Below are 16,070 nucleotides of genomic sequence, written 5' to 3' on the forward strand. Positions count from 1 at the left end.
AACAAGTCATTCTAAAAATCAGTTTTTGTTAATCAGACTGTTTAAGCTTATTTGGGATGTTTCTATTATTAAAAATATGGCATCATGTAACTCTACCTATCTTGTAAGTTTGGATTTTTCTATATTAGGCTTTTTAAAGCAGGATACAAATATATTAATTTAAAAAATGTCCTGTGTTTCCTGATGGATTTTCTTCCCAAGGTACTCCATACCTCATTAACCCATGCCTCGGTGGCTTTGACCCTTCCTAGGCTTTCAGTGAACAGGAGCTGATCCATTTAAGGACAAGCAAAAATGATAATTGTGCCTAATATTTTGAAGAAGTCAGGGTAGATGGAAGCAGCAAAAGAAATTTTGAGAAAATAAGTGTGTTCTTTGGGGAATAGTAGGTTATCCCTGAAACATGGATTTGTAGTACTAGAAACTGAGTTAACAGAGGCAGTGTTCTCTTTCTTGGTTATGTTATGGAATACCAGTTCCTGAGTTTATTAATACACTATTCCCTCTTAATTAAAGGTTATTTTATACTGTGCCTCCTAACCTAATTATTATTTTCAGCCAGTCAGAGGCAAAAATAGGAAGTAATAGTTATCTTTCTTCAGTTGGGGAAAATATCCGTAAAAATACTTCACATATAGTAGGCACAATAGATGTTTAATGAAAATGAATGAAGAAATACTTGTTTTCCTAACATACTGAATAAGCATTTCAAATAAAATGAATGACTGTTTTGGGGTTATTTCTCTTCTGGGCTCTCATCTTTGTTAATTTAAAGCCTAAGCCAAAGATCTTTGTAGTAATAAATAGATTGATTTTAAATTTAATTCATTTTTCCCCTAGAGAGACTAGCTTACAAAATTTTCCTCATATTGAGGTGGTTCGGAAAAAAGAAGAGAGAAGAAAATTGCTTGGACACACATGCAAGGAATGTGAAATTGTAAGTACTAATATAAATACTGTCCAGTTTGGTTTTTTTTAAGTATGGCTTTATGGATCATAAATGCATGATTTAAAAATCATAGGTACAAACCATATTTGTGTCTAGAAACCTAGTTTAAGCCAGGAATAAGAGGATGCATAAGTAGAGCATACTGACTGGGACCTTTTCACTTTTCACCTATTTATATCTAAATAGGTGAAAGTGAAAGCCCTCCATTTCTCTTAGATTTTCATTAAGTGAATCTGGAGCCTAAGCCCTGGTTTTTATTACCAGCCTAAGTCATTTGTGCCATTTTTCTCTTCTATATTTATTTGTATTTCTTTTAATTTTTTCCCCTTGTATTATATTACAGCAAAGGCTCATAGACAGATAGATAGATATACACTCTTTGGGAAAAATTTTCATATTTCAACAGGAAACGTTAATATAACATTTATTACTCATACCAGTACTCTTGGGAAATGATATACTCATAAATATTTTTTCTAAATAACTGGTATAACCATAAACTCTTACTTTTTTCCCCATTTTCCTTCCCAGACAAAATGTGATGAATAGATTCTACTTCATTCTTAGAACACAACTGTGTTTTCCTTTTGTACATTGGCTGTCTTGGACTGTTGAAGTAGATGGTACTAATTGTCCTGTTACTAAGTATTCCCAGGCAGGTTCTCTATTTTCTTGAAACTTGCTGTTTTTATTTCTTCTGTCGCTATCCATTAGTTATCAGATGCTTGCTTTTAGCAATTTGCTTCCCCTTTTAAATTTCCTATTTAACAACTATGGGCTAAAAAATCTGATAACCAAGCACATTAAGGTTATATGTGAATAGATTGCAGTGTAGGTAAGCATTTGGTGAGAAATATGCGCTCATACACTAACAGTGGGAGTCTAAATTAGGATCACTATTTTGGAAAGCAGTTTGGCAATACAAGTAAAACCTCTCCTGTATGATGAGTTTCATAGCACAATTTGAATATTTCATGATTTCTTAACTAAGGAACACAGTCCACACTAAGTAAACCTCCAGTCTTTAGTTACAATCTGGAATTAATATTACCAGTTAGAAAAAAGTTATTTTGCTAGAAACACTGTTAATTTGCTTTCCTTCTCTCAGGAATCATTTTCTGAGTTGTTATCCAATCTCTGAAAACCATTGTTTCATACATTTTATTCCATTTTTTTGGTTGTTTAAGGTAGAAGGGTAAATCTTTTCTCTCTTACTTCCTCATAACCAGGAGTAAAAGTGCCAGTCCCATGTATTTAAATATTATCTGTATGCTTACAGTTCCTAAATGCATCCGTTTGCCTAATCCGCATGTAGAGGATGTAATACACAGGTGGATGTATAATAGTCATCTCAAATTTTGCATGTCTAAAAGCAAACTTAGATTTTCTACTTCCAAATCCCAAACCTCACCTGTGAGTCTCTTGCATGTCCATTCTTCTAGTTGTTTAAACTAAAAGTCTTGTAGTTATCCTCTGCTCTTTTCTTACATATTTCCGTTTCCAGCCGCTTATTATCTCCACCACTAACCCCTTGGACCGAGGCACCATTTCATCTTGTCTGGACTATTGAGATAGCTTCTAAGTTGCCCTCCTTGTGTATATTCATTTGTTTTAGTAATAAACTATTTTTTTAGAGCAGTTTTAGGTTCAGAGCAAAATTGAACAGAAAGTACAGAGAGTTCTCATATACTCCTGTCCCCATTCTTTTCTTTTCGTTCTTGTCTCTTCAAATGTATTTTCAAAGCAGCAATGAATAGTCTTTTTTTATAATGATTTTTTTAGAATAAAAGTTAAATCATGTCACTCCTCTACCAAAAACCCTTAAAAGTCTTCCCATCTCACTAAGAAATAGAATCCAAAGTCCTTATCAAAGACAACAAACTCTGACACCCCACTTCCTCTCTGGCGTTGTGTCCTACTGCTCTCCCACTTGCTTGCTGTGTTACAGCTACACTAACCTGCTGTTTTGTAAACATGTTGTAATGTGGTGGCATTGTTTCTCTAACATTGATTGATAACCATGATTCTCTAAGGCCATCCCATCCCAGTTCCTAGGCTAAGGTAACAAAGGCTTAGTATACTCATCGCAATGAGAATAATGAAAAAGATACCCCAAAAAAAGTTGTTTCAGAGATACTCTAAAGCCCTTTAATTAATCTATGTAAAATAAAAATGTATTGAAAACCTTTACTTCAGGGCCAGCTCAGTGGCGCAGCATTTAAGTTCACATGTTCCACTTCAGTGCCCGGGGTTCGCCGGGTCGGATCACGGGTGCGGACCTATGCACCACTTGGCAAGCCATGCTGTGGCAGGCGTCCCACATACTAAAAAAAAAGTAGAGGAAGATGGGCACAGATGTTAGCTCAGGGCCAGTCTTCCTCAGCAAAAAGAGGAGGATTGGCAGCAGATGTTAGCTCAGGGCTAATCTTCCTCAAAAAAACCCCTTTACTTCAAGCTTAAATTCTACTCCTAAGTCTGCCACTTTCAATAGGTGATATCTTCGGTAAATTTTCGCTTTGATGTTCAATTTCTCAAGTGTAAAATGGAATTGTCTGCATTATGTGATGCTGTCGTCTGTGTTCTATTAAATTGTACACTACTGCTTTGTTTTCTTTAGATCTAGAGCTTGAAGACCTGCACAGGTTTTACATAGGTTTTATCCTTGTTTGCATGAAGTTCAGGTTCTTTATGACTACGGTTGCAAAAAATGATAAGCCTTTGATCCTAATTGAAAAATACAGTTTAAGGGGGAAGTCATGAAGTCTAAACTTCAAAGCTAAACTTTTTTTAGAAATTGTAGAGATAGGAAAATAACTTCAAAACACACATTATATCCAAATAACAGTTGAGAAAAGTGCTCTTCACAGTGCAAGCCTCTGCATTTTTGTTACTGGTCTGACAAAGATGAGGAGTTTGCACCAATATATAAATCAACTATGTCCCTAAGCACACTGTCAAGTTCAACTGGCATTTATTTTCATTGTAAGAGTTTACTGATGGAGGAAGCAGGAAGCAGTATATTAATCTACATTGTGATACAAGCTCCTTTTCTCATTTGTGAAGCAAATATTTCACAGACCAGCACTAATTACTGTTAATAAGTAATTAATACTATCTATAAGTATTAATTATTAATATTATCAGGAAGTATTAAGTTTTCTTAGCATGCTTCATAGCTTTCTTAGCTTCTCGTTTATAATCAGTAAACATAGCACTCTATTTAGTATGCCTAAGTGAAAAACTTACCAGTTTTTATTATTAGTATTATGCAGATATTCCAGCAGAAGAAAGAGAAAAGAAGTTGGCTTCCTGCTCGAGACACCGATTCCGCTACATTCCACCCAACACACCAGAGCATTTCTGGGAAGTTGGTTTTCCTTCCACTCAGACGTGTATGGAAAGAGGTGAGAGTATAGATTATAACATTTTGGAATTAATTTATTTTTAATACTGTATATACCCAGGTCTAAACATTAAACTTTTTCTCCATGATTCTCTTTACCTTCTGCTGCAAACTAGGTGCTGGTTTTGTGACATAAAAACAAATTCCTAAAGATAAAACCCTACCTTCAACTTTTCAAGTAATTTCATCATAATCGGAGATTGTTTATAATCACTTTAGTGTGGTTGTGTGTGCATTATCCTGGTTCATCATTCAAATTTCAGAAGCAGTTTCTCTTTCATCCTGTCATCAAAATGAGTTTTAATAAAATAAGTAATTTTATAACAAATGGCAGCAAAATTATATTGTTAAAAAAGAGCATCTTTTTAGAATGACGACTCTGATTTTTAGATTTTAAAACCTCGCTTATCCAGAATGCTGGGTGTTTATAAACTATAATATGAATTAAAAGGAGCTTTGTTTGTTTAGAAGATTGTTGACATGCACCTAGCTCCTCCAGATGTGGCACTTGTATTTAATATAATTGAGAATGTATGCAGCTTTAAAGCTCCTGATATTTAATGGCAAGATAGTTTTTCCAAAAGATGCAAAGTGACAGCTATTACCATCTTTGCCACCTGACCCATTAACAAGTCAGGTTAAGTCCTCTTTACATGATGTCTCTGCCTCATCATCAAACCGGAACAGACAATCTGGATAGAGCCTGTGTTTGCATCCCTAATGTGGCCTAGGGGTATGGCAGAGCAAGTCCTCCCCTGCAAACCAGGTGATTGGAGACACCTTAGGGGAATTGAATAGTCTGAAGAGTATGGGGGCATATCATCTGATGAAAGGGCTACCACAAAGTCTTTTTTTTTCCTTTTTCTCCCCAAAACCTCTCAGTACATAGCTGTATATTTTTAGTTGTGGGTCCTTCTAGTTGTGGCATGTGGGACGCCGCCTCAGCATGGCTTGATGAGCAGTGCCGTATCCGTGGCCCGGATCCAAACCAGTGAAACCTGGGGCCGCCGAAGCAGAGCGCACAACGCTAACCATTCAGCTACGGGGCTGGCTGCACAAAAAGTCTTTTTGATAAGCACCTAGAATTTATCAAAATAGTAAAGAGTTTGTGTTCAGGCATTGTCCCCATTTGCAACCTGTGGGAAACAGAATAGGAGAGTGCTTGGGAGCTCTAGTTCTGGAGTTAGGTCCTGGGTAAGGTCCCAGCTCTTCTGCTTCCTAGCTTTGGGAACTCGAGCAAGCTATACCTGGGTCTCTAGTACCTCATCTGTGAAATAGGTACAGTGGAAGCTACTTCAAAGGAATTTGAGCGTTATCTGAGGTAATGTATCCAACACATTTGATAAATGTTTGCTGCTGTTATTGTTAGTATAAATGAGAAGACTCATGCTAAGTGGTGAAATCATTTGTCAGCGTCACACGGCTAATAATCAGAAGAATCACGTCAACTTAGAAGGCATTAAACAAGACAGATGTTTACTGGATGTATACTGAAAGAAATGTATGTTGTAAATATAGTCTCCTAAATTTGTGATTTGTTTTTAAGGTTACATTAAGGAAGATCTTGATCCTTGTCCTCGTCCAAAAAGACGGCAGCCTTACAATGCAATGTTTTCACCAAAAGGCAAGGAGCAGAAGACATAGGTATTGAAGCAAAAACAGGATAGAGCACAGTTTTTCTTCTTGTTAGTTATTTATAGTTACAGTTGGTATTAAACATTGATTTTTTTTGATCTTCTGTAAACTGATTTATAAATCATTTTTCTATTGAAATATTTTTAAATGGCATTTAACCACCATACAAACAACTATTTAAAATGTGGATAAGTGTATGTTGTATGTAGTTGCTTTTGCACCTTTAAAACAATAAGGTGCTTTCATTTTGCACTCTAACTTAAGAGTTGTTTATTTACTTTATTTGGTAATACCTAATTACAATTTTGAAAATCTGGTCCTTGTCTGTGATTTGTTGCCTTTCAGACCTCGTCTTTGTATTCCATCCTCCATTGGTGTTTACATGCAGCAGTGACTGCCTGTTAATCGTTACAAATTTTCATTCTCTTAATCAGTTCCTCTTCTGTAAGTCATTCCAATGTCTGACATTTAAATTGTAGGGGAAAAAATGTTATATTTTAAGAGTCCTTTTAACTTTGCAGCTTCTTTGTTTTGTTGACTTGAAATGAGGTACTACTCTGTAGTGAATTCCTTTCTAGCTGACCACAAATGTCAGCTTTTTTTCCTTTCTATGTACCATAAATTGTCATCCTCTGATCTGTTTCTAATATTACAACTCTTCACATGTTTTCATCATATTTTTTTTTTCTGGTGGAGTTTTCAAGCTTAATTTGTTGAGTTCTTCTCTACCCATGTGTTTGAGTTCAGCTGTATTGTTTTTCTGGATTGACTAATGTTTTGAACTTCTAATTTGGTAGATCTCTCTATTTTAAAATAGATTTCTCTATTTAACAACTTTCTATTCCTCTAGCATCTGGTGTCTGTTCATTAAGATGACTGACCACATCTGTGTCACCTTTTCTGGTGTCATTTTATCAATGTCTTTTTTGTGTATTCCTTTAATTCGTATCTTGACAGTATTACATAAGCAGGAGTACATGAGACACTGAATGGAATGCCTCACTAAAATCTAAATAACCTTATAGTATAACCTTTACTTCTCAGAGTTCCTAAAAATCTCTTTGCTTAGTCTTGTCTTCCTCATTGATCAAAGTTCTCATGTGAATAAATGACATCAGTTTGTGTTCTCACAAATAGAATTGGAAAAGAAATTACATACATTGAATATCTACTATATGTCACATCCCCTGCGTACATTTTTTGGCTCTGAATGTGATTCTGAATTTTTTACTACCCTATCATAGCTTCTATTCAACAGTTTTCTTCCCTTCCCAAGTTGTTTATCCTATATTTGATTTTTGTTCTCTACTAGCAGTCAACTCATCTCTCCAAAATAATAGCAGCCATTCATTGGTCACTAACTATATGCCAGGAACTGTGTTGTGCTCTTACAGACTTTTCTCTATTAATCCTCAAAAAATTTGTGAATTTATATATCAGTTTAACATTAGGCTGCAAAAAAAGATCCAAAACACAGATTAAACAACAAATGACTGATTTTATTTTCTCACATTAAAAAATCTAGAGATGGGGCCAGCCCAGTGGCATAGTGGTTGGGTTCATGTGCTCCACTTCGGTCGCCCAGGGTTCACAGGTTCAGATCCCAGGCACAGAACTAGTACCACTCATCAAGCCACACTGTGGCATCAGCCCACATAAAGTAGGGGGAGATTGGCACAGATGTTAGCTCAGTGACTATCTTCCTCAAGCAAAAAGAGGAAGGTTGGCAACAGATGTTAGCTCAGGGCCAATCTTCCTTAGCCAAAAAAAAAGTCTAGAGGTCAGCAGTCCAAGGCTGGTAATACAGCTCCATGATGCCTTCATGGACCCAGATTTCTTCTAGCTTTCTGCCCTTTCTTGCTTTGTGTGTGGTCTTCATGTGTGTGATCTTCATCCTTGTGACTAAAAAATGGTTATGCCACCTATGGCATCATGTCCATAGTCTAGACAGGAAGAAGGGAGAAGAAAAAAAGCACGTGTTACTTGTTTTTATCCCTGTTTAAAAAGTTTTCCAGCAGGCCCCACCCAACAACTTTCCATATTTCTCAATAGCCACAATTGTCACTTGGCTACCTCTAATAACTGAGAGGAAATTAGAGCCCAGGATTGCCTAATTCCAGAATCAGAGCTTGTATCTACTGTAGTATAGTGCTTCTGAAGGCCAGGAGTCTGAGAGACACCTAGATGGAACAGGGCACCACAGGATGTGCAGTTAGACCATATACCTCCAATGGATTTTACTTTTCAAAAGGCAGCCTAAGCAGAGACAGCAAAAGATTGTCTACCTGATAGTAGCTTGATAGCCATCCAACCCTTCTGTTCTGCCACAGACCCAGCTGGGTGATCAGTACAGGATAGGTTGCCCAGAGACTGGAGAAAAGACCCGGAGATGGCGAACGAGACATATAGGTTTATTAGGGAATTACTTATGGGGAAGGTCCAGTGGCAGTCAGCTGGACAGGAAGTGTGCATCTGCAGCTGCCCCCTGAGAGAAGGTTGCTTAAGTAGGCAGAGGAACAAAGGCTGCGTGCTTGCCAAGGGTGTTGTCCCTGTATGACCTACATTCCAAGGGCCAGAGCCCCCCGGAGGGCCTCCATGTTCCCTCAGACTGCGGTGGTCTCTGTGCTAACTCTCCCACGAGAAAACAGCTGGTTTAAGCAAGCCCAGGACTGTCAGCATGAGGAGTGCTGGCGTGTAGCCCAGACAAGGAGCCTCCAGGACACATGGTTTTAAAGGGGGCATGCTGGCAAGTGCCCCTACACCTTTATAATTAGCATTCTTCATTTTATCCTCAGCCACCTGTGTGAGCTTGAGTAAACTGAGGTCTCTCTCCCTTTTTGTCTGCTATTGACCAGCTATGCCTTTAAATGAAGGATGAAATAGACAAGCTAAGAGGTTTAAAAACACTTGAGTTAGAAGGATGTGTTTAAATGCAGAACTGCAGTGTGTGACACATAGTGCACTCAAACTTAACTTTAGGAAGATGATGTATATAAAAGGGCTTTATTCATTTGTAAAACATTACGCATGTAAGACAATATTTTCATACAAATATATATCAATCACTGTCTATATGTAGTTATGTATAGTTCCAGGTTGCCTGTGAGCTTCTTAAAGTTGAAGACCTCTGATTTAAGCTTTGAGAGCATACAGAAACTGTATGTCCCCACTCAGCATTTGAGTAACGCCTTTCCTGCCTTCAACAAGCAGGCATTTTGCTTGAACTATTTGAAACCTAAGGTTGTCAAAGGCAAGCAGCTTGAATGAATTAATCATGGATACCCAAATGTGTGTAGAAGACATAGTGTGCTACCTTAGGAAAAGAACAAAATGAGGCTGAGGAATATCTCCTTATCCCTTTCCTGTTGTGAAAAATTTTCCCAGAGTCCAACTGGAAAGGCTGCTCTTGGTAGGCTCAGTGCGTCGGTAATTCAATTTAAACTGCGTCTGGCAGATGTATGTAAAAATTCATAGAGGACATTCCTAGGCCATCTGAAAGAAAGAACTGCAAAAGACTGCAAAGATTCCTCCCCGGACTGAGTGAATTCATAATTCAGTTACAAAAAAGGAATAGTGTTACGTAAACTAAAAGATACTAATACATTTATTTAACAGACATTTATCAAGCTCTTTATCTTTACCAGGCACAATACTAAGTACAGTATCAAAGTCAGGCAAAATTTGACAAATTTTCTCCAAAAGAACCAGCTTTTAAAGAAACACATAGCTAAGACTTAGTCCATTATCCGTGACATCTTAGCATAACAAACATGAATTTAATGTTGAAAAATGCCACTTCAGAAATAAACATTTGAGGGGCCGGCCCAGTGGCACAGCAGTTAAGTGTGCATGTTCCACTTCGGCGGCCGGGGTTGGATCCTGGGTTTGGACATGGCACGGCTTGTCAAGCCATGCTGTGGTAGGCGTCCCGCATATAAAGTAGAGGAAGATGGGCACGGATGTTAGCTCAGGGCCAGTCTTCCTCAGCAAAAAGAGGAGGATTAGCGGCAGATGTTAACTCAGGGCTAATCTTCCTCAAAAAAAAAAAAAGAAACATTTGAAATGTATCTCAAATTTTACCATCAAGGTGTCTGTTCTCAACAAGCCTAGCAGTTTGAGACATCTCAGAATCTTTCTCTTTGCTGAGCTGAGGCTGTTAGAATAGTTCCTTAGAAAACTGGAGTGTCCTTACACTTGAGTCCTTTAGCGTGCACGTAAGCAAAGAATTAATATCACGCCAGCAGAGGCCAGAAGAGAGCTATTTTTGGAGAATATTTTGGAGCTATCAGTGGAAATGAGGGACTGAATAGGACTATCATAAAAGAAAATTTCTAGGATTAATAGGATATGAGTTGAGAACCTGTGGTACAGTAATGAAAGCTCATTGGGCAAAAGTGAGCTTTCAACATAGCTATTGTTGGAATAAAACAAACAGCAGAGGCAATAATTCATGGTCCTGAGAAAAAAATAGACAAACATTGTGTACTTACCATAGGCCAGGCGATGAGGGATACAAAGAGATATGTGAGATCCTGTTATTACCCAGTGGGAGACCAGACACAAACATAGAAAGATGCCTAAGAGGTCAAAGAAGCTTAGACTGAGTGCCGAAGAAATGTTAAGGATAATTAGAACTTGAACTGTGCCTCAGGATGAGTTAACCCAGAGGAGCAGAGAAGAAGAATGCAGTCTAAGCTGGGAAACTAAGCTGAATGTGGAAATGCTGAAATACTGAGTCAGAAGGAACCTTCAAGATAGTTTGGTTCTAGCCCCTCACTTTAGATGGGGAAACAGAAGCACAAAGTGATTTAGTGACTCACCGACATCCCAAAGAGCTGGGACTAGAATGTGGTCTGAGGCCTCAGCCTGGGGCTCTCTGCCCATCCTAGGTGCTAGGAAGCACACTTCCTAGATATTTATTAGAGCTAGAGAGGAGAGCTGTGGGCTGTTAGTAAGAGAGGCAGTAAACTTGTGTCTTAACAGCAAGACTAAAGAGTTTAGACTTGAGTCTGTAGGCCTGTGGTTTTCAAACCATTAGTAGCAGATCCCTTTATTCGAATTAAATCTCACACAGAACCTCAACAAACACTGATATTTTAAGGGCATAAGTTTCGAGCATTCAAATTTATCACCTTTAGTTATAAATCTAATCAGTGAGACGAGATAAATACATAGTTGTGAAATGAGTTATGGATGGCAGGTTACCTCAGTCTCAGCATCCTGATATCCTAGTCAAATGCTTGCTGCACCTCAGACCAATTAAATCAGAATATCTGGGGTAAGGTCTGGGTATCAGCATTTTTTTAAAAGCTCCTCAGGTGATTCTAGTATAGTGCAGCCAAGTTTGAGAACCGCTGTCCTGAGTCATTGTTACAGGCTAGTTCAGTGTTATTCAAACTTTAATGTGTACATCAAAATCACCTGGAAGGCTTATTAAGTCACAGATTGCTGGGTCCCACCCCAAAGTGGATAGGGGGCCCAATTTACATTTTTCACATGTTCCCAGGTGATCCTACTGCTGTTGGTACAAGGACCTAGTCATAAAAGTCACCCAGATGCTTGATAAATAGAGATTAGATTGCTCCCGTGGGGATTTTAATTCAGGTGTAGCCCGAGCATTTATATTTTTATCAAGTTCCCAATCGTTAGTATGAGGCAAATCTAGGAAATATTGCTTAAGACAACAGGGAAAACTAAACAGCAAAATGTTAGGCTTCAAGCATCTCCTGGCTGAAAATATTTTGAGCTGGGTAGTAATGCATTAATTTAGATAGAATCATCAGGCATAAAGTGTTTTTGGTTTGTTCTTTTTTTGGCAGGGGGTAGTCAGGTATAGAGTCAGATGTGCAAGAAAAAAAATTAGTAACCTGTTAAAATATTCCAAGCAAGAAGAGCACCTGGGCCAGGATGGTGCCAGTAGGGATGGGAAGGAAAGAATTCAAGCAACCACGTAATGATTGTCAGTTATGGTCAGATCTGTGGCCGCTGAGGGTGCAGAGATGAATGTGATATAAGTTTCTCCTCAGTGAGCCTATAGCCAACTCAACGGTAATGAGAAACATTAGAAGTAAGAATCAATCAGACGAGGCTTCTCGTTGGAAATGGGGACAGACCCTTGATCTACATGTCATTTATAATTATAAAACTTACAAAAATAGGAATGGGTTCATCCATAATTCTAAAGCGAACTTTTTTGTTTTTTACATACTAAAGGATTCAGCAACAATTACTTAGTGGGTATTTGGCTGGCAAAAGCAATTTACTAAATCCTAGGCAAGATTCACTTATAGGCCAGCAGTAGTTGGCCTAGAGCATCCTTTCTAATGCATTTCCCTAACATATATTGCTCTCCACTCAAATTCATGGGTGACCATTATCCAGTCGGAGATTTGTCCAAGAGATTTGCTTTTTTATCTTTTCTGTTTATTCATTTACTCACTCAGATAATCTCTTCTTTCATGCTGACTGACTCTGGGACCTTTCAGTGTGCATTACCATTTCCACCAAAGGCTGCCGGGGCTAATAAAAGCTAAAACTCAGACCAGCCTTAGATTATCGGTCTGTTTTGATGAGATATTTAGGAGAAAAAGTGGACTCAGAATTTGAAGGATGATGGATTTCCTGTGAGCCAGGCATTGGCCTAACAACCTAAGTCAATAATTCTTGGGAAAATAGAGATACAGGCAAGTTAGGGAAAGCCTCTAAATTTAAGTTAGAGAAGGGTATTCAGGTTTCTAGGTAGCATCAATTAGACAAAAAATCGTCTCTTTGAATGCACTAGAGAGCTGCTGAAACAACAATGGCTAGAGATACTAAAATCATAGAGGGAGGGGAAGCCTCCAAGAAGTGAACTGAATTCTGCTAATGGTGTTTCTCTGGGGCAGGAGGCTGGGAAATCCAGGCTTCACCAACAAGAGGGGAAGCATACAGAGAGCCCAGCAGACCCGCTACAATCTCTCAAGGCTGGAGTGGCAAAATTAGAGACTTCAGGAGCCTCACTCACAATTTCCCTCAAGATATTGGTCAAATGTTGAGGCTGTACAGCATGGGAGGCTAAAAAGTTATGCTAAAAACCTCTGTTTAAGAAAGTGAAAACAATCAATTTTGTGTGTATTTTACCACAGTTAAAAAAAATTTTTTTTGAACAGTTTTCAACAGAATCACTGTGCTAACGGGGACAACAATAAAGTTCAGAAACTACCGCAGGAAGGTGCCCTGGTGAACACCCGAGACTCTTAGTTGAAAGACCTGGAGGGCTATGATGTAGGAATGGGCTAAACAGAGGCAGGCTTTGCCGTACCAGCTCTGCAACCCAGCCTCCACCTCAGCTCAGCCTCTGATTGGTTTGAGGTCATCCCTGCCTGGCAGAGGACGATATGTGTCCTCTCTGCAGGAATAAAATCTCATATGTGGAGCCTCACAATGTTCAGCATTCAGTGAAAAATTGCTGGGGCCAGTCTGGTTAAGTTTGCACACTCTGCTTTGGTGGCCTGGGGTTCGCAGGTTCAGATCCCCTGCACAGACCTATACACTGCTCATCAAGCCACACTGGTGGCATCCCACATATAAAATAGAGGAAGATTGGTACAGATATTAGCTCAGGGACAATCTTCCTCAAGCAAAAACAGGAAGATTGGCAATGGATGTTAGTTCAGGGACAATCTTCTTCACAAAAAACAAATTGCCAGACAAGCCAAAAGACTGGACCTTATGATCAAAAATCAAGGAGGGATAAACAGACCCACCAGTGATCCAGATACTGGAGTTAGTAGACAAGGACTTTAGTATGCTCAAGAAGATAGAGGAAAATTTGAAAAAGTATGTAAAATGATGGAAGATTTCACCAGAAAATTTATATCTGTTTTAAAAACTAAAGGAAATTCTAGAACTGAAACATACGGTATCTGAAATTAAGAACTCAATTGATGACTTTAACTAGTGATTAGATGCAACAGAAGACAAAACGTATCCAAACTGAAAATATCCAAACTGAAGCAGATTAAAAAACAAAGTTACAAAAAAGAACATAAGGGACATGTTGGAAAGTTCAAACATACGTGTAATTGGAGTCTCGGGAGAGAGAGAATGCATGGAAGCAATTCTGATAGCTCTGTTGAGACTTTTTCAAAACTAACAAAAGACCAACCTGTAAATTCAAGAAGCTCTTCAAAGCCCAAGAAGCAGAAGTGGCAACGCAAACCATATCTAGACACATAATAGTAAGACGCTGAAAATCATGGGAAAATCTTAAAAGCAGGCAGAGGAGGGAAAAATATATTAACTTCAAATAAGTAACTAGATGGCTGACTTCTTAAACTGAAATCTAGGCAACAATGGAATGACATCTTTAAATTGCTGAAACAAAGAAAATAATTGACAACCTAGAATTCTATACTCAAAGTATCTTTCAAAAGTGAAAGAAAAATAAGGACATTTTCAAAGAAAGGCTGAGAGAATTCATCACCAAACTTCCGCTAAAATACTATCCCAAGTCCTTGAGCTCGAAGAAAAATGGGGAAGAGCTTTCCAAACAGCACGGTAAAGAAAGGCTTTGAGGTAGGAGTGTGTTAGCATGTTGAGTCTTCGTTATCTGGAGCAGAGCGAGTGGGGGAAGACGGTGGGAGATGTGGGCAGAAAGGCAAGGGCAAGATGACATAGTGCTGTGTGCCCAGAAGGGGCTGGGTTTGTCTCAGCGAGGTGAACATTGGTTCGACTGGACCTGTTTTAAAAGGCTATTCAAGCTGGTGTAGATGAGGGTGAGATAATAGGGGGCAGAATGGGATCCGGGGATCTTAGATTATTGCAGCTGCCCTGTAAAGGACGGTGGTTTAAGAGGGTAGCAGTGAAGGAGGCTGTTTAAAGGTTGAGCATCATTGAGAGCTGTCGTGGTTACTGTCAGTATTGCAGAGATGGTGGTGATGAATCAGAAAGAAAGCCTCTTGGAGAAGTCAGAATTTGAGCTGGGCCTTGACGACTAGGTAAGATTCAGAGATGCAGGGGGAGGAAGCGGGGAGAGGAGATTTATAAAGAGAAAGCATCCTGTGAACAAAGGCCTGGAGGCAGTAGAACAGGAGGGGTGGTGCAGGCTGTGGAGGGGGCTGCAAGGAGAATACAAAGCTGGGTAGGAGAGTCCGGTAGGGAAGTCAGCCCATAGGACACGTAGGTGCTTAAGTCAAGACCTCCTAAGTAAAATGGCACAAAGCGGGCTCCGTGACACCAATATTCTAAAAGCCCTGGATCCTACCTCCCTTCTAAATGTTCAGATTCAGAGGAGGGATACAGAGTCATTTCAAATGCTGTCATTTTTTTTTTTAAAGATTTTTATTTTTTTCCTTTTTCTCCCCAAAGCCCCCCGGTACATAGTTGTATATTCTTAGTTGTGGGTCCTTCTAGTTGTGGCATGTGGGATGCTGCCTCAGCATGACTCGATGAACGGTGCCACGTCCGCACCCAGGATTCGAACCGACGAAACACTGGGCCCTGCAGCGGAGCGCGCGAACTTAACCACTCGGCCACGGGGCCAGCCCCTCAAATGCTGTCATTTTTGAAGAGTGAATTTAATTCCATCAATCTTAACTGACCACTCCTTATTTGCTCATAATGAAGTCAGCAGAGACTAGAGGTAGAAGTGAAAAGTCTTCCCAGCACCAGATGAAACCGAAAGACCAAACTAGCACTTTTAGAAGAACACAAGGGATTTTCCAAAACGTGCGCAACCTTGTTTCATAATTCAGAGCTTGAAAGAGAAGCCAGTGTGACCGCCTGCAGCTGGAGCCCGCAGAAGGCTGAGCTCAGCTGGTGGGTGTATTTCAGGCAGAAGGCTTCGGCTGGGCAGTGCTCCCCTCCCCCCAGACTTACCTTCTGGGCACCCCGTTCGTTCCACACAGGAGGGATAGCCAGGTTACCCCAACACAGCTGCTGAATTATCCAAAGATGTCCCCTGCCACACCCCGCCCTCTCTCTCTCTCTAGAAAATGGGAGAAAGCCTCCTTAGTTGGGAAAACAGTACAGTGAGGAGGCAGGGGGAGGAGACTTGCCCCCCAAAATATTAAAACATGACCTACGTAAGTCATGCCCAAAGAT

The 16,070-nt window shown here is 39.4% G+C and overlaps 1 protein-coding gene across 18 annotated transcripts in view; it reads left to right on the top strand.

The window, feature by feature from the left end:
- RBBP8 (RB binding protein 8, endonuclease) overlaps window positions 1-6,302 on the top strand; it is a 103,753-nt gene extending 97,451 nt beyond the window's left edge. For all 18 annotated transcript variants that reach the window (XM_014837284.3, XM_070513397.1, XM_014837288.3 and 15 more), the window contains 3 exons: window positions 841-937; window positions 4,212-4,353; window positions 5,899-6,302. In XM_014837284.3, coding sequence (XP_014692770.2) covers window positions 841-937; window positions 4,212-4,353; window positions 5,899-5,996 — 337 coding nt within the window. In that variant the 3' untranslated portion in view covers window positions 5,997-6,302. The remainder of the gene's footprint in view (window positions 1-840; window positions 938-4,211; window positions 4,354-5,898) is intronic.
- Window positions 6,303-16,070: the final 9,768 nt, after the last annotated feature.

Source organism: Equus asinus, chromosome 7 (genome assembly GCF_041296235.1).
Source record: "Equus asinus isolate D_3611 breed Donkey chromosome 7, EquAss-T2T_v2, whole genome shotgun sequence".
In the NCBI taxonomy this organism is placed as follows: Eukaryota; Metazoa; Chordata; class Mammalia; order Perissodactyla; family Equidae; genus Equus; species Equus asinus.